The 18,429-nt window shown below is 38.2% G+C and overlaps 1 protein-coding gene across 1 annotated transcript in view; it reads left to right on the top strand.

Annotated features, from left to right (window-relative positions):
* STT3B (STT3 oligosaccharyltransferase complex catalytic subunit B) overlaps nucleotides 1-18,429 on the top strand; it is a 42,423-nt gene that overhangs the window by 16,973 nt on the left and 7,021 nt on the right. The window contains exons 3-13 of the mRNA XM_081883225.1: nucleotides 327-614; nucleotides 2,366-2,431; nucleotides 4,485-4,584; nucleotides 11,060-11,158; nucleotides 11,811-11,957; nucleotides 12,355-12,403; nucleotides 13,664-13,818; nucleotides 14,942-15,153; nucleotides 16,105-16,292; nucleotides 17,249-17,420; nucleotides 18,184-18,357. Coding sequence (XP_081739351.1) covers nucleotides 327-614; nucleotides 2,366-2,431; nucleotides 4,485-4,584; nucleotides 11,060-11,158; nucleotides 11,811-11,957; nucleotides 12,355-12,403; nucleotides 13,664-13,818; nucleotides 14,942-15,153; nucleotides 16,105-16,292; nucleotides 17,249-17,420; nucleotides 18,184-18,357 — 1,650 coding nt within the window. The remainder of the gene's footprint in view (nucleotides 1-326; nucleotides 615-2,365; nucleotides 2,432-4,484; nucleotides 4,585-11,059; nucleotides 11,159-11,810; nucleotides 11,958-12,354; nucleotides 12,404-13,663; nucleotides 13,819-14,941; nucleotides 15,154-16,104; nucleotides 16,293-17,248; nucleotides 17,421-18,183; nucleotides 18,358-18,429) is intronic.

The raw sequence follows: 18,429 nt of genomic DNA, 5'->3' as shown, positions 1-18,429 counted from the left end.
GCCATCCTTGAAACCCTGAACTATATACCATATTATATGTTGTTTTATAATATTAAAGCTAATTCAATGCAGATACTGAAAAATATATCTGTATGTTCAATTGTTACCGAAGAAAATGTTAATGAAAATGTGTGTGTGTGTGTATTAAAAAGACGTTTGTCTCTGGGAATAGCTTGGTTTTATATGGGTTGTGGAAATAACAATCTCTTCTGCATGTGGGTTATTTTAATATATTTTAAGTCTTTCTATAACATTGATTCAAATAGAAGAAAAATGAATTTTTTCATCTGCAATTTGGTAAATGACTTTTCCACTCTCTCTCCTAGGTCTACCCAGGGCTGATGGTGACAGCTGGCCTTATACATTGGATTTTAAATATGCTTAACATAACTGTCCATATAAGAGATGTATGTGTGTTCCTAGCACCAGTTTTTAGCGGCCTTACATCAATTTCTACTTTCCTGCTCACCAGAGAACTGTGGAACCAGGGAGCAGGGCTTCTAGCTGCTTGCTTTATTGCGATAGTACCAGGTTACATATCACGATCAGTTGCAGGATCTTTTGACAATGAAGGGATAGCTATTTTTGCACTGCAGTTCACATACTACTTGTGGGTAAGTAACAACTCACACTTCATAATTTTTATCTCACTGTCTTTTAGTATTTTGAATCTGTCTTTGTTGTTTCTGCCTTTTAAATTGGCTTTGATTTTAGATTTCTTCAGTCGGGTACTCACAAGAAAGCAACGATTTAAAAATTTGAGGGCCTTTTTTTGCTTATGCTAATTACTCTCTTTCCAAAAGAAAAAGTTGCATTGTTATATGGTAAACTGTTTTTCAACTGGTGAAATATTTTGTGGTCTTTAGCTAGATACGGCTTGAACACTTCCTGCATTATGTCAAGGACCAACTTATTCTTCAGGGCCTTTTAACTGGAGCAGAGCTTTCCAAACTTTTCATGTTGGTGACACACTTTTTAGACATGCATCATTTCACAACACAGTAATTCAGTTTTACTAGCAAACTGGAGGTTAAAGTAGGAGGAGCATGGGGGTGTTCCCGTAACACACCTACACAATAATGTGTTGCAACACACAGTTTGGAAAGCTCTGAACTAGAGGGATCGCAAGTATAAATGATAAGAATTCAACAGCCATAAGCATTACTTTATTATTTATTTAAAATACACCCACCCCCTTCTATCAGTTTAACAAAACTCTCAGGGCAGCTCAAAGCATTCATAAACAGTAGCCATGCAAGTTTCATTTAACGTGTCATCAGTTTGAGCAAATTCCTAAACCCATGTTCCTGAAATAATGTTGATGGAAGTGGCCTGAACTAAGCCAATCCAAGACCTTTATTTCCTAACCTTTGAACAGTATCCTTTGTTAAATGTAGCATTCTTGTAGATATGACTTTTAAAAGTGGTCTGATGGGGTCATGTTGACACTAATAGAGATAATAATTGGTTACATTAGAGATAGTAATGGTACATTAGTCTATTGCTTTCCCACCTGCTTGTTCTCTGCTCCTAATCTATTTTCTCCCAAGTCCCATTTCCTCCCACAGGATTCCAAACATGTGTTAACCCTCAGAGCTATCTTGGGAGAGGTGAGGTGTAGCAGCAAAGTAATATGAGGGCATGATTAAGAACGGTCTTCTCTCCCCTCTCGCCCGTTGCTGCTTCATTCTAAATCAACTCCTGAGCTGGTTTTTCCCTTCAAAGCAGAGTTGATCATCAGGATATCATTACTTAGAAGTTTGTGTAGTTTAGACCCTAAAATTGTATTACACGGTCTAACACATGCATGTTTAAAAGTGCAGTAGAAGTTATAATAATCAAACATTAAAAAGTTTAATAGTTAAAGTTGGTGACATTTTGCTGTTGTTACAAAAATTGAGCTATACAATATAATTTAATACATAATGCAACTTTAATATTAGTATATATAATACAAACATAACAGATGAGCTCATATAGGACTGCACCCTAGTGTGTGTGTGTGTGTGTGTGTGTGTGTGAGAGAGAGAGAGAGAGAGAGAGAGAGAGAGAAAGAAAGAAAGAAAGAAAGCGCATTAGCCATGTCCAGCTGTGGCATGAAGCCCACAGTGCATTGTGTATTGGGAAATCTTCAGGGCACGTGTGCCTGGGGAACATGTAACACCAAACAGTTGTTTAATACTCTGTCTGAAGCACATCAGTATGGTAATGGAATGAATAATCTCTCAGTAAAGTACCTTAGTTAATTCTGATGCAAACCTTAAAAGTGTATTTAGTTCAACCTTAATTGGGGTTTTTTATTTTATTTGAATGATACATTTTTTTCTTGTTTCTGCTGAGTTATAACACAAATCACCATTTGTAGGTGAAGTCTGTGAAAACTGGATCAGTCTTCTGGACCATATGCTGCTGCCTATCCTACTTTTACATGGTAAGTAGTATCCTAAACTAACGTACATAATGTGATTTTGAAATCATTTATTGGCAGAACCCAAATGTGCAAGTCACATTCTTTATTTGTACACTGTAATTGCTTTTATTAATAGTATATTGGAGCAACATTTAAAGATAGAAAAAAGTCTATCAGCACTTGTCTGAAAACACTGACTTTATATATATGGTGGTAGGTTTGAAAAGTTTGTTTAACAGAAAATGCCTCTTCACTTTAGAGAATTGGTTTGCATTTTGTATCTAGACTGAAGTTAGTTGAAGATTTATTTTAAGCATGCCACTCGCCCGCTTTGCCCCTCACATCAAAGAGTGAATGAGCAGCATAGTTGCTCACCCTATTAAAATGTTCCTGCAGTACTTAGCATATGCTGCTGCACTGAGAATGAAAGAAGCCAGAGTCATCCAAACTAAGGCTCCTGGTTAGTTTCTTCCAAATAAACCATGATCTGCAAGTGATCTGCAAATCTTGGTCACCACAGGCATTTGTTTGAACAACACAACAGGCGAGATTCTGTTTATTCCACAGTATGGCGTCAGCAAGAGAGGTGTGCTGTGGGTACCTTGGAGCAGCGTGCATCAGCACATAGCTTATTTTAAACTTATGCCTTACTGTGGTGTGTGAGCTAGGTCTCTCTAATCCTAAAGACCAGATGAACTGATTTGTGCCACTGTGAGACTATTCACTGCAGTCTTTAAAATCCAGCATAAAGCATTTGTTCCAAAGGGGAAAATCTAAAATGTGTGGAAGATAAAAAGATCTTCACCTTAATGATCTTAATGAGGGTGCCAGGCGAGTCCCATTGGGGAAGGATGCTCTGTTTTCATAGCACCTCCATCAAAAATGCCCTCTGCTTAATAACCACCCACTTCAGCTCTTAAGGGAGACAGGGAAAGAACCCAGAGAAAGGCCTCAAGTGACTTTCTCAAGATCCGAGCAGATATATTTATGGAAGGAGGTAATAATTTCAGTACTATAGCTAACACTAGCTCTTCATTTAAAGTACTTTACCCTGGATTTTGATATATATGCTAGATTATTAAAGAAGTGTTGTTGCTCTGTGCGGCAGGCACGTTCACAACCCACAGCGTTCACAACCTGCAGCACTGTGTCTGCGGACGCGCAGGTCGCAATTCAGTGCTTCTGCGCGTGCACAAAGCATGATTTAGCACTTCTGTGCATATGCGAGCGCCAAAACCCAGAAGTAACCCATTCTGGTACTTCCGGGTTTGGTGCGGTGCACAACCCGAAATCGCGTAACCTGAAGTGTCTGTAACCCGAGGTAGCACTGTACTTGGTTGCCATATGTGTGAGCAAGCTATCAATGGTGCATAAGGTGTGGATGCTACAGATCTGTTCATACTTGGTTTGTTCACTAGTGTTAATCACTATATCCTTTCATTGTAGAGGAAAACATTGCAGTTCTTATTTTGACATTGTTGGTAAAGTGAATAATGCCTCTAAAATTCAGCTAACTGGCAAATTGCTTAATGTTGCAATCTTCTTAATTGGAGATAATGAGTTCCTGCTTGATAGTATGTCCCCCATTTTATTTACTCCTTTATTAAGTTTACAAATACATTATAATGTATTATATATAAATCACAAAAGTAGTTCTTTATGTTAGTACATAATAATTCATATTAACAGTAGTAAAGTGATGGTTTTTATAATTTTCTGGAAAACATTTCACTGAGAGCCATGATGTAAAATCTTAACTAAGGCATACCCAGAGAAGATCCAATGAAATCAATGGACTTAATTAAGTCCATTGAATGGGTCTACTCTGAGTACAGCTAACGTTGAAGGTCACATACAATGTGTATAATCTGCGTAAAGGACTAGTTGAGGGGGAATAAGTAAAAAATGCTTCCTGGATCTGCTTTCTACTTGAAATCTTTCTGTCCTGTGGATTTTTCCTTGTGGCCTGGATTATCTTTTCTTGAAGACAAAATTTAATTCATATTGGTTAGTTGAATGGTTTAACAATAATGTTTATAAAGTAGTATTATGTTCTGATATGTTTATTTTTCAGGTTTCTGCATGGGGTGGTTATGTTTTCATCATCAACCTTATTCCACTGCATGTATTTGTGCTCCTGTTGATGCAAAGATACAGTAGGAGGGTCTACATAGGTGAGTGTTGAATGAAAAGTGGGGGGTTTTCCCGTTCTTAGTCACATTATTTCCTTTTTCAATTTAAATGACTATGAATGTAACTTAATTTAAGTGGTTACTTTTGTCTAGTTACAGGCAAAATCATAAAACAGAATTATTAGAATTCCAATAAGGTGATTAGAATTATTAGATTTGTTTTACTTTTTAAATCATCTTGCATTGCATTGGTTATTGCTTCTGCCATAAGGAAGCAAATTTATTTATTTATTTCAAATAAATACACTTAAGGCAGCTAATAACCAGAATAATAATACTTCAAAATGAACAATGTAGTCTAAACAAAATAAAATGTAGTTTAAAATGATAATTTAACATGGCAATCATTCATCTCAAGATAATTTTTCAGAAATGTATGCAACTTTCTTACTATTACCAGTGTGTGACAGAACTGTTTATAATGGGACTGATGAAGTTGGTAATGAATGACAGTTGATCATCCCAGTGCAATGATATCAGGCATTGTCCCTGCAAGTGGCTTTGATTCCACCCTGGGAAGGAGGCAACTACCCTCTCAGTCTCTGTCCCCAGTAGGATGTACTAATGTGAGAGGAGCTTTATACTAATCTTGTCTGCTTCCCTGTACAATTTGGTGTCCTGAAGTTGATGGATGCCATGTATTAGACCAGGGGTCAGCAAACATTTTCAGCAGGGGGCCGGTCCACTGTCCCTCAGACCTTGTTGGGGGCCAGACTATATTTTGAAGAAAAAAATGAACGAATTCCTATGCCCCACAAATAACCCAGAGATGCATTTTAAATAAAAGGACACATTCTACTCATGCAAAAACACACTGATTCCCGGACCATCTGCGGGCCGGATTTAGAAGGTGATTGGGCCGGATCTGGGCCCCGGGCCTTAGTTTGCCTACCCATGTATTAGACATTGCTAGGGCTTTTCCTTGAGTTCATATGCTCTGTTCTATCCCAATTAATTCTGCACTTGTCACACAAATGAAGCCCTTTAAAAAAAAAGGCCAACTGCACAGTGGAAAAACTGCAATTCTGCTATGCTAAAAGGTGACATGCTACAGTGCATTGCATTCTGTAAATATGTGTTCTTCGATTGGAGATAAGTCACTGGTGTTGCCTTTTACTATTAAAGAGCAATCAGAGGCCTGTATGCAGCCTTAATGCTGGGCAGTATAGCACTAATATTGGTGATAAAACACTTCCTGCTCTTACAGCTTGCATTTTGAATACCTGACTTTATGTGATGTCAGGTGATTGACTGATGGTCACCTGACAAAAAAAAAATGGACTGAGGAGGGTATGTGATTCAGTATCTTGCCCCTGACATAAACGTTCAGGTCGGACATTCCACATATAAGCGGGCAGCAAGAAAGAATGAAATTATGTGGGAAAGAAACCTGGTATGATTTTCTTTTTTGCAGACACACATACAATAACAAAAAGACTAATGGGGCATGGTCTAATTTGCATCGCAGTCTTGTTCAGGATCATTTGATGTTCACAGAACTTTTCCGGAATGTAAATTCTTTGCCAGAATTGGGCATATTTTATGGCTTTTGTAAATGGATGTAGACTGAGATTCTATTTGACCTACTTGGCATCATAACTACAATGCTGACTAAACTCCTGCTGACTGCTCATGCATATTTGATGCAGAGTTATTGATGTTGACATCAGTGTGACTACTTTTGAATCAGTTTAGGAATATTGCAGAAGATTTTCTGCAAGTGCTTAGCTGCAAAAGGTTACAGTGCTGAATAAAAGGGGAAAAAACCTTCATAAACAGAATAAGCTCCCTGTGATCTATTTTAGAGTAGTCTAGCAGTAAAGGTAAACATTTGCAACAGTAGTAGACAAATATTTGTCACAATTTAGAGCTTTTAAATCTAGTTTCAAATAACTTTGAGAGGATGTAAAGTACTATATACATGCAGAAAACTAGTTTAAATCAGAAGCAACATTGTAGGCTTAATTCTACACAAGGACATATTGACATTAAAAATATAATTTGGTCACATTGATTGTCTTTCAGTCTTTTTCTCTTTTTTGTTTAGGACAACAGGTTTTTTGGCTTGTTACTTTTAAGCAATTTTAATGTAAACATAATTTTAAGTGAACTTTCACTATAGCTGACTTCCACACTAAAGCAGCTGGCAGAATTTCAATGTTCAAGTTTATTAGCTAGTAATTAATAACACATTTCAAGGAAAATGAACAATATAATGGAAATACCCAGACTGAATTGTAGGACTATTTATCATTCTATACTCAATGAGGATTGATCATGCCCAGTAGCTGCAGAATACTGATGATCTGTTGGAGGAGGGGAAAAGCAGAGGAAGGAGAAATACAGTGGCTATCCTGGAACAGGGTGTGTAGGAATCACTCTTATGCTGCAACATCTTTTTTAGGTCCCACTTTTAATGCATATTTCATAGGAAAATGCTCAGTAGTCAATGTTATGGATATCCAGTGGACACGAGAGAACTTGTGCTTCCTTTTCTTGCTGCGGTGTCTCCCACCTCTCTCTTCTGTAGGGTCCTCCAACCCTCCAAAGCAGTTGGGGAGGGGGAGGTACATGGGGAAGTAGAGGAGGTGATAGTTCCATAGTGCAAGTGGAAGACTTTTACAAAAGCCCATTGCACAAACAGGATGACACCATGGGATGTTGCTCGCTAAGATAACCGGTAAAATAGTAGGCACATGGTATTACTTTTCTCATTACTTTTCTCACTGTTTTTAACTTCATATGCACATGTAATGTGCTTTGTTTGTTAAGGAAAGTAAAATTATTCTCATGCTGCTTAGAAAGACATATATGTGATGTGCTATAAATAGCAGGATTTCTAGTTTCTTTTACTCTTGTATAGAGTACATTGAATGCTGCCCCTTCCCTTCAACACTTGGCTAACATATAGTATAAATCTGATTTTCTGCTTATATGCATAAGAAAGCAACTTTTGAATTGTTCAACAGGATAACGCTTGCCGCCTTTGCATTGAAAATAAGTGGAACAAAGTAGACCCATAACTACTTCTTTTTTCACATGGTTTTTCACATACCCAATTGTCAGAATACTTAATTAGCTGGACAGTTTTGTTAGTTATTAGCAAACGGGGTTTGCCATTGTATTATTGAGCAGCACCGAAACTGCCTTGTAGGTTAGTGCTTTTGAGTGTAGGATTGAATGTTTCATGAGGAGATAATGAATAACCAAGACATCTGATATTATGTTTAGAAAGGTTACAGCAATCAGGATCATCTTGATAGATGGACATTGTTGTTATGGTGTTTTTCCAAAAGATTCTTCTAGGGAGAACAGTCCATCCTTCAGTTTCTAACTTCTCTGAGACTGTATTCTGACAAAGGTGTCCTCAAAAAGAAACTTGAGTGGTGGAAGATTTTCAAAAGTACTTAGTGTATTTAGGGAAGACTAGCAACGCTGTGTTTGCTGCCAAAGGACTGGTAAGCGATGGTGCAAAAATCTTGTCTCATTGTATTCTGATAGCCTTTAACGGAAATATGGAAAGCAGGCAGTAAATGAATTTCTGTGCTGCTGAAATACACCTAAGGCCCTTAACCTGCTGGTGAGTGTGAGCTAACCATATCAGGAAGTCTGAGAAAGGGAGGTCCAATGTCCATTTGCAATTCAAGCTAACTGTGCTCACCGTCTAATTATACAGTCTAGACCCGACTGTTCTGCTTTCATCATGCTCTGATGTATCTAAAGAAGCAAGCTCATCAAAACTGAATTACTTCAAGGTGAAGTTTTTATAATTAAAAACTCTTTGGCAAGAGATATGCAGAGGTTAAGAGGAGGCTGCTAATCCTTTCCCCATCTGATATCTTTCCCCCCAAAAAGAAATCTGGTTCAGAGTCTGCTTTCTGGCCAAATAGGAAATAGTAGTTGGGGGAAGAGTTATAGACAAGCAGCAACAATTAAACACCCCCCAGCACTACCAGTTTGGGAATCCTGCTGGCTGATGAGTATCCTTTTTATCCCCTGTTAGCATCAATATTATAGAGCAGGGGTGGCCAACTCCCAAGAGACTGCGATCTACTCACAGAGTTAAAAACTGGCAGTGGTGGGGTTCGGTTCAAAGCTACTGAGTTTTTTCAGGGAGGAGGTAAAATGTTGAGCTTCTTTTAGGGGAGCCACAGTTGTTCAGCTTTTTGGGGGGGAGCCAATGATCTACCAGTGATCTACCTGTTGGACATGCCTGTTCTAGAGGATGGAGGTAATTTCTTTATGAAGGTATTGTGAAAAATGTGTCAGAATTGCAAAGGATACTGGGATGGCATGGAATGGGTCTATATTCCCTTCGCACAGACTTAGGAATCTTATTAGCATTTTCATATGAGCAAACAGTAATAAATTTGTTTTTGCAGCCATCTAAAGCGTAACCGAGTGGGGGAGTTGATGTGCAGAATTAATAAACTCTTGTAATTAGCATAATGGAAGAACACAAAACTGTAAATGTGACAATGGATACTAATTGCTGTTAAATGCCACAGGATGGCAGTGTTGCAATAATTTTGTGACATGAATTTCAAAATAGTGGCAGGCTTGGCATTTTTAGAGTTATGTGTGTAAATATCTTGGTTAGATGAAGATACAGACCCTGAACTGAAAAAAGGGGAGAAATTATGCAAAAATGTATGCCATTGATCACTGTGTGCTTCTGTGGTTTCCAACACATTGTCTATTGACTGAAATGTTTTGATAAATGAGTCTTAGTGAAATGAGTTGTGTTGTGCAGAGATCATGGCATTTGAAATAAAGCTGCTTGATTGAGGATGCAAAAGTATAATGAACATAGTCCAAAATTATAAGGAAAGCTGGTAGAGGTATGTTGTGTTCATAAACTGGGAAAATATCAAATACTGTATTTTTTGCTCTATAAGACTCACTTTTTCCCTCCTAAAAAGTAAGGGGAAATGTGTGTCCGTCTTTTGGAGTGAATGCAGGCTGCACAGCTATCCCAGAAGCCAGAACTGCAAGAAGGATTGCTGCTTTCACTACGCAGTGATCCCTCTTGCTGTTCTGGCTTCTGAGATTCAGAATATTTTTTTTCATGTTTTCCTCCTCCAAAAACTAGGTGCGTCTTGTGGTCTGGTGTGTCTTATAAAGCGAAAAATACCGTATATTAGCAGCTTTATTCTGAATATTCAGTTTTACCAGGGCATTGTCGTTTCAGCTTGTCTAGATGGATCTGCAAAGAAAAAATAGTTGGCAATCTACATACAATAATAATTATACAAGCTGGTTAAGCTCAGTTTTCCTGTATTTTGGACATCCACAAAAATGCATGTTAGGAAACTAAACTGCTTGGTGCCCAAATACAGTGGTGCCTCGCAAGACGAAAAGAATCCGTTCCGCGAGTCTCTTCGTCTTGCGGTTTTTTCGTCTTGTGAAGCAAGCCCATTAGCGGATTAGCGCTATTAGCGGCTTAGCGGATCAGCTGATAAGCGGCTTAGCGGATCAGCTGATAAGCGGCTTAGCAGCTTGGGAAAAGGGGGGAAGGAATAAAACCCCGCAGGAACTTGCAAGACATTTACGTCTTGCAAAGCAAGCCCATAGGAAATTCGTTTTGCGAAGCACCTCCAAAACGAAAAACCCTTTCGTCTAGCGGGTTTTCCGTCTTGCAAGGCATTCGTCTTGCGGGGCACCACTGTATCTGTAAGCATGCCTCCTCCAATACCAGGCAATTCAGTCTTTAAAATTGGGTCCAGGTCAGGGTTCATAAGTGGGGAGGGTGTAGAAAGACCTTCTCTGTGATGCAGCCTCAACTTTCAAATAATCATCATCATTGTGTCCCCCTCATTGTTGGTTTTAAGATGTCAATTGAAAACATTTTTATTTATACAGGATTTTGCAGTTTCATAATGGGATGTTTAATCCTTAGCAGCAATGTGTGACTTCGTGTTTTAGCTTATACGTGGTTTTTCTTCATATATTTTTGCTTTTTAAAAAATTCAGAGAACATTTATCCAAAAGTTACAATATAGTGACAATACATTTTCAATCAATATTTTTGCTTTTGTGCTTGCTGTATATTTTCCTGCAATCAACACAAGATAATATCACCAAGGCAACTATCTGTAAACAAACAATAAGCACCCATAAAAATGGCAAAATGTAGTTTCTGTCCCAAGGAGATTTTACCTTGGACAATTGCAAACGTAGGAATAAAGAGCCCACTTGTGATATACCAGTCGTTCAGTGCTTGGAAGTCATTCCCTTAATCAGATGACAAACTGAAGGACATGGTCCTCTTTCTAGGCTTCTCCCGATGGAAACATGCAGATGGGACAGATACACCCCTGCTTTAAGTCCTAAAATTATGAGTATTGCTTTTAACCCTGTAATATGTCTTCTCCCTCATAATTTTAAGCACAGACAAAACCAAAACTTTCTCTGTGTGCATAATAATTTTCCTTTTTTTGCTGTTTTTCATTCACAGCATACAGTACCTTCTATATCGTGGGCTTAATATTATCCATGCAGATACCTTTTGTTGGATTTCAGCCAATAAGAACAAGTGAACATATGGCAGCTGCAGGTAATAAAATTATTATTATTTTATATATTAAATTTACCGTATTTTTCCGTCTATAAGACACCCCCATGTATAAGATGCCCCCTATTTTGGGGGACTCTGATTTAAGAAAATGGGGGGAAATCTTTCCATGTATAAGACGCCTCCAATTATTGGACATTATTTTTTAGGGGGGAAACCCCAGTTTCAAACACAGAAAAATATGGTATGTTGTCTTACACCAGCACCTCAAGGCAATCTACAGTAAAAAAATATCTAGGATCCAGTGCACCTCAGAAAATCCCTAAATAAAAGAACAGTTTAATGCATTGAAAATACTCACTATGAAGGTGTTACTCTGTATCGTAATCAGTCATACAGACATTATTTTGGCTGGTAACCAAATGACAAGCAAAGGTGGCATATTTGAACTAAAGAGATCCACAAGAGAATTGGAGTTTTTGTTTACTTATGGGAGCAGAGTATTGAATGGCGTACCTCACTGAAGGGCAAAATATAAGCAGTTAAAAGGATGGTAAATATATTCCTCTCCTGTTTACAGTCCACACCCCCTTGACTTCCTATGCCATGAAAGGATAAGTAAAATTAATGTCCTTAGAGTAAGGATTGAAATGTTGTTTGAGAACTTAAACCAAGGTTGTCTTTCTTTAACCAGGTGTATTCGCACTGCTGCAGGCCTATGCTTTCTTGCAATATATGAGAGACCGGCTTACAAAACAAGAATTTCAGACCTTGTTCTTCTTGGGTATATCTCTAGCTGCTGGAGTTGTATTCTTGAGTGTCATCTATTTAACGTATACAGGTAAATCATACAAAAGAAATGCTTTTCAGTGGCAAATAGAGTTTCAGATAAGCCTTGAGTAATCCACAAGATTCAATGAGCCCTTCAGGCCTCCCAACAAATTTGCATGATGCAAAAGAAACTTCAGCAACCTTATTTATAGAAACAGCATTTGGTGTAATACCTGGCTTTTTGCACCCATTTAAGCATTTCCAAAGCAGCTTGCTTTTCTTTCTTTTTTTAAGTACTGATTTAGTATTTCCTTCATTTTCTATTAGTTTAAAACAAAAAACGGTTGTCCTTCTTAAGGGTCTTTCTCCTTTTGAAACATGTGAAAAGTAGATATTGATCCAAGCCTTTCTAGAAATCCATAATAATGCTCATCTACTAACTTAAACTGTTTTGTTGTAATTTTCAGGTTACATTGCCCCATGGAGTGGCAGATTTTATTCGCTATGGGATACTGGGTAAGTAGGAATAGAAACAGCACCATACATTTAGGCTATGCTGAGTGGGTGACAGGTTTTATCCATTTCAGACAGACCTCCTGAACTATGGTTTACTGTTATGAGAAAACTTTAAGCTTCCATTTGCTTTTTGAAACAATCTGCAGTTTCCCATTAAATCCAAATACGAGCAACTCTGACTTACGCAAACTACGGTGAGTTCATTCAGTGGCTTCATGCCTTGGTTTCATTTGAACAAACCGTTGCTCTCTGTATTTGTACATTGAGAAACTTCTGAATTGTTCCAGATGACAAAAAGAAGCATTAAACTTCCTCCCCTCACAGGTGAAGAAAAAGGGAAAGTGTTTCAGAGTTTATTTTTATATTTTTGCTATATATGTTGTGTACATCAGTAGTAGAATTATGCTTAGCTGTGAGTCCTGGAAGAACTGTTCCCCGCTTACACCCCAGTGTTCAATTGCATCTGGCCAGAGTTTTCCTCCACTCATATTTAAGCTGCCTCCCAGCTGTTTCCTCACCCTAAGCTCTGGAGTATATGAGAGACCCAAGCAGGCGAGGGTACTCAGGGCAATTGTGTCAATGTCCGGAGCCATTTGGATGTTCCAGATGTTGGTTAGGGCTTCAATCAGCCAGAAAATCCCCCAGAAACCCATTGGATTCATCAATCTCTTGAGGGCAGACCCCCCTCCCCAAACCTCAAGTCTGTCCTGGGGCAGCACTGAGTACCCAGGTGGGCACAGCTAGGTGAGACCAACCCCACCCTATTCGCCCACCCAGGTTCCATTGCTGCAGGACCAGATCAGCCTCCTCATCCATAACCAAAGCATGGATGAGGGAGGTCTTACTGAGAGCCAACCTGGCATTCAGCAACAGCAGCCACAGACCTGAGGTCTGGCTGATAGCACAGCCTCAGTTCCCCAGGTTGGAGAAGGGACTGGCACATGGCTCAGTTACTAACTGCTTGTGCTGTGTGCCCCTTACCCCTAAACAGGGATGTGCATGATCATTTGATCCACACACTTTGTTCACACTTTGTAATGTGAAGCTTTGTAATGAGAATTGGTTTTTGGCAGTTTCTGGGGTGAAATGAAATGCATTTTAGCTAAAAATAAATAAGTAAGTAAATGTTAAACTGCATATTTAAAGGTGTATTCAGAACATTACAAAAATAATTGAAGAATGTTCAGTAGTCCTCGGTTGTACTATCTTTAGTAGTTTCGTCACTTCAAAATAATTTGAACTGAATTTTTTTTAAACAAGGTATGCGAAAATTCACATCCCGATCATTGCCTCTGTGTCTGAACATCAGCCTACAACATGGGTTTCCTTCTTTTTTGATCTACATATTCTCGTGTGTACTTTCCCAGCAGGGCTGTGGTTCTGTATCAAAAACATCAATGATGAGAGAGTCTTTGGTAAGAAGAAGTAACCATCTTTTCAGAACTAAACTATGAGCTTTAGCTGAAATGCTGATGTCCTAGTTATTAGCTTAGATTCATTAGCTTAGTTTACTGCTGTTACTTCAGTGTTGGGTTAAATGTATTTCCTCAGGAAGTAGATATAATGTTTCTTAACGCGATTCCTTTTGATTGAACTTCCTTTTAGAATGGTTTATACTGAATGCTTCCACTGTGAATATACAAATAGAACCTTCTCACTAAAGGGCTAATGTAATTTTATGTATTATTTCATAAATTTATATACCGCTTGATTGTAAGGGGGAAACCCTCAAAGCAGTTTGCAAAAAATATTAAAGAATAAAATGATAAATATGATTTATGGTAATTTAACAGATAGACTATTCATCAGCAAATACACTCTTCAGTTATTTTAGATAATTTTGTTTGCAAATTCATGACTCTACTCATATTATGGTGAAATTCCAGTGATTCCAGAGGTGAGACTTGGTTGGTTTCAAATTGGGGGGGGGCGCTTTCCATCACTGTAATTACAGGTAATTTAAAAATGGGCATTGCTGTAGTTAGCTGCTTATGAAGTTATACCTGTATTTAGTTTGCACAAGCTTTCCACCAGTGTAGGGTTTGTATTAGTATGCATTTTAATCCAGTGCAAGAAAATTACTTTCTTCAAATTAATTTGTAAAAATGCTATTAAAATGCTGCTTGTGAGAACTTTTAAAAACTTCTTTCTCTTCTAGCTTTAGTGCAGTCAAGTTTCAGGAGTTCACAGAAACCTTGTGGAGTAATTTATATGCTTTGGTAAAGCTACTCTTTTGTCCTTCAGATCCTAGTAAAGTGAGATTTCTTTTAGCAAGATAACATACATATCGATTTGGTTCTGATTAATTTTCCATGGTTTTTTTTTTTTTTTGATAAAACAACTGAAATCCCTTTTTAAAGTTCAGAAATATAAAATATAATATATTTCAAAGGTAGGTTCAATTCTGTGCACACAGCAGATTTTAGGAATCTGTAAGCTTCTTCAAGTGTACAGTAATTGTGCTTATTTCTGAAGTGGATAGTAATCAAGATTTTAAAATGCCCTATAGTAAATCTCAGTGTCTTTCTTTCTCTTCAGTGGCTCTGTATGCAATCAGTGCTGTTTACTTCGCTGGAGTGATGGTTCGTCTTATGTTAACTTTGACTCCAGTAGTCTGTATGCTGTCAGCAATTGCTTTCTCCAATGTTTTTGAGCATTATTTGGGTGATGACATGAAGAGAGAGAATCCACCAATAGAAGATAGCAGCGATGAGGACGATAAAAGAAACCCAGGAAATCTTTATGATAAGGTGGGACTTGAAGATCTAGATGGCTTCCGATTTCAGATATTTTTAAAAAATAAATGAATCCACATTAAAAGCAAAAAACAGAGAGAGCAAAATGGGTTGCATGTGTAGTGCTTCTGTTCTGGCCAAGAGGTTCTAACTACTCCATGCCTCCCCCTTCCCCCAATTTTTCATCTCCTTCCATCAGTCATTCTCACTGAGCATGTGCGGTCTTCATTGGCTTTTTCTGGGGAAGCAGTGGACACACTACTGCTATCTCGCTGCTACATTAAAATGTTAGATAGCTTTCAGTTCCATCCCTGGGGACATTTTAAAATAGGCTCTCAGTATCAAACAGTTCTTTCTACCCTTTATAGATGCATCTCTCTCCCTTTCCAGCCATTCTGTTCCATTCCCTTTCACACTCGGTTGTCAATTGTTTTCTTTCAGACTCACAGTGGGATTGTTTTGGAGGTTCATTCCTTTGTTTGTTTTGACTAAAGGTGGGGTTTTTTTTAGCAGCGTACCTTTTAGCTGCTGCTTCCTATCTGCGCTAGTGATGCAGGTTTTTGTACATAAGCATGACTACCAAAAGACTTTAACCCTTTTTTAGAAGGGGGGATGTTGCTTTCCAACTTTTGCAGATGAACTGAAAAATGTAAGGAAACGCAATCTCATTCATGCAGATGTTAAATGTCAAATGCCACCCCACTACCACACACTTGGGGGGGGGGGCGACTGTTTTTGTTTGAGATACATCAAAAATTACTAGTGTGCTTTTTAAAAAAAAACAACCAGTAGAAGACAGCTTCTGACATCCCTAATAAATAGGCATTTGTCTAGCACATAACTTGGAAAATAACCCATGAGGGAAGGTTCTAGAAATGTGGTTTTATTGTTGAATATGGGGCTTATAAACCCGAAAAGCCTGGCATAAGCTGAAAGGCCCCGAAATTCTAATTTGTTTTTGTTCAGGCAGGTAAAGTGAGGAAACACATATCCGAACAGGAGAAAACAGAAGAGGGTCTTGGGCCGAATATCAAGAGCATTGTGACAATGTTGATGCTCATGCTGCTGATGATGTTTGCCGTCCACTGTACATGGGTAACTAGCAATGCCTACTCCAGTCCCAGTGTCGTCCTGGCCTCGTACAATCATGATGGGTAAGGCGCCCCATTTTGTATGCATCTTAGTGTGAATTTAATGACTGTGTGAGAATGGTTAGGAATGCAAAACACATCACGTGGCACATTGGCCTGACCCCTGTTCTCCATGGACTCGTAACTTCTGGCTTGAACTACTGCAAATGTATAATGCCACTGAGGTTGTTGGCTAGTTGCAGCTAGTGCATAATGCAGCAGCTCAACCGCTCACTGGGATATCTTATCACCATCATGCTATGCCACTGCTGGAAGAATTGCACTGGCTGCCAGTTAGCTACCGGAAGTGATGCTGGAAGTGATGTGCAAAACCCCATACAGCTTGGGTCCAGGATGCATTAAAAAATCACCTTACTACTTCAATACACAATCAGTCACTGCTCTCTGCGAGAGCATCCTGCAGATACCCTCCCACCAGGAGGTTCATTCTGAAGGATACAGGAATTGGGTGTTTAGCATGACAGCAACTACCCTTTGGAAGTCCCTTATGTTACGTATCAGACAGACATCATCTCTATTGAATTTTTGGCACGTATGGAAGACTTCCTTTTTCAACAAGCCTTTTAAGTGGAGATTTTTATCCTAGTTTGTACTTTGGGGATAGAAAATTGCTTTTATATATGAAATTGCTTTGCATATGTTTTTATTTTTCCTTTTTAAATTATATTTGCTTTTAAAGTTGTATCTTTTCCTCACAAAAGTGACCCAAAACAATTTACATAACCAATAAACAACTTTGTATAACAACCAGTGAAACCTATAAGCCCAACCATACAGATAAAGACAGGTCTTACAGATCCCGCTTCACTAAAAGAGGCTACAAATATCTGAAACCCTTTATTCATTCACTTTAAGATGCTTTATAGGAAGCAGTTCATAAATGAAGTAGAATAAATAAGATCTAATCAAAGTCAGTCTGCTTTCCGATAAAAACTTTCTGGGGGTTTTTTCTGTTGCAGCACCCGAAACATTTTGGATGACTTCAGAGAAGCCTACTATTGGCTAAGACAAAACACAGATGAACATGCCAGAGTAATGTCTTGGTGGGATTATGGCTATCAGATAGCAGGAATGGCAAATCGGACTACTTTAGTTGACAATAATACTTGGAATAACAGCCACATAGCCCTGGTATGTAGTAGTACTTCTGTTTATTGAGAACTGGGTGACAGAACACGTGGCTCTAGATTTATAAACAATTACATTTTAATATATGCTGAAGATTGCTTTCCATTATGTTGCTGTATTTTATGCCTTAACTCCAAGCTCATGTTTGAGAAATGTTCGTTTTCTAGGTTGATGGTGATATCTGATAACATAGAATTTGAAACAGAAAGCAGTGTTTCAACCTTTATTCTCAATAAACATTGAGATATCTACCTGACCTTATCCTGTTTATATCCACAGCCTGTCAACTGTGTTAAAGGACAATGACCATTATCACTACTCCCTCTGGACTCCTCTTGCTGAGAGGAGCAGCAGGGGAAGAGTATATTCTAATGGGGCTATAGCTGTCTTCATAAAAAGTGGCCCGATTTATATAATAAACCATGGTTTATGACATCTTAACTGGGCCAGTGACTACAAAAATATGTGCTGTAGTGTTGCCACATACTGAACGTAACTGAAGTTTTAGGCTTGAAAGATATATAATTATAGTGTTTTATGTTTTATTTTATATTTAAGTTGTGTTTATACATATTTTAAGCCAACCATTGACTCTCGTGTATCTTTTAGTTAAACTCGATGCTACGATTATTTCAGTTCTATATTTCACATTGGATGAAATGACCTCTAATAACATGGGCTAATGATATATCTTGACTGGTTGGTTAATAACTGCTTTTTAGACAAGAACGCTTGCAAGTTTTAGAAATAACTCTCTTTATTGCAGGTAGGAAAAGCTATGTCTTCAAATGAGACAGCAGCTTATGAGATCATGAAAAGTCTGGATGTGGATTATGTGTTAATAATTTTTGGAGGTGTAATTGGCTACTCTGGTGATGATATCAACAAATTCTTGTGGATGGTGAGGATAGCGGAAGGAGAACATCCTAAAGATATCAGGGTGAGTTGAAATATAAATTGCCCCCCCCCCCCCAAAAAAAAACCCCTTTAGTAATTATGTTAGGGCTTTTGG

This window comes from Podarcis melisellensis (assembly GCF_964234715.1).
Source record: "Podarcis melisellensis genome assembly, chromosome: 12".
Lineage (NCBI taxonomy): Eukaryota > Metazoa > Chordata > Lepidosauria > Squamata > Lacertidae > Podarcis > Podarcis melisellensis.
This window is presented reverse-complemented; position numbering and strand designations above follow the sequence as displayed.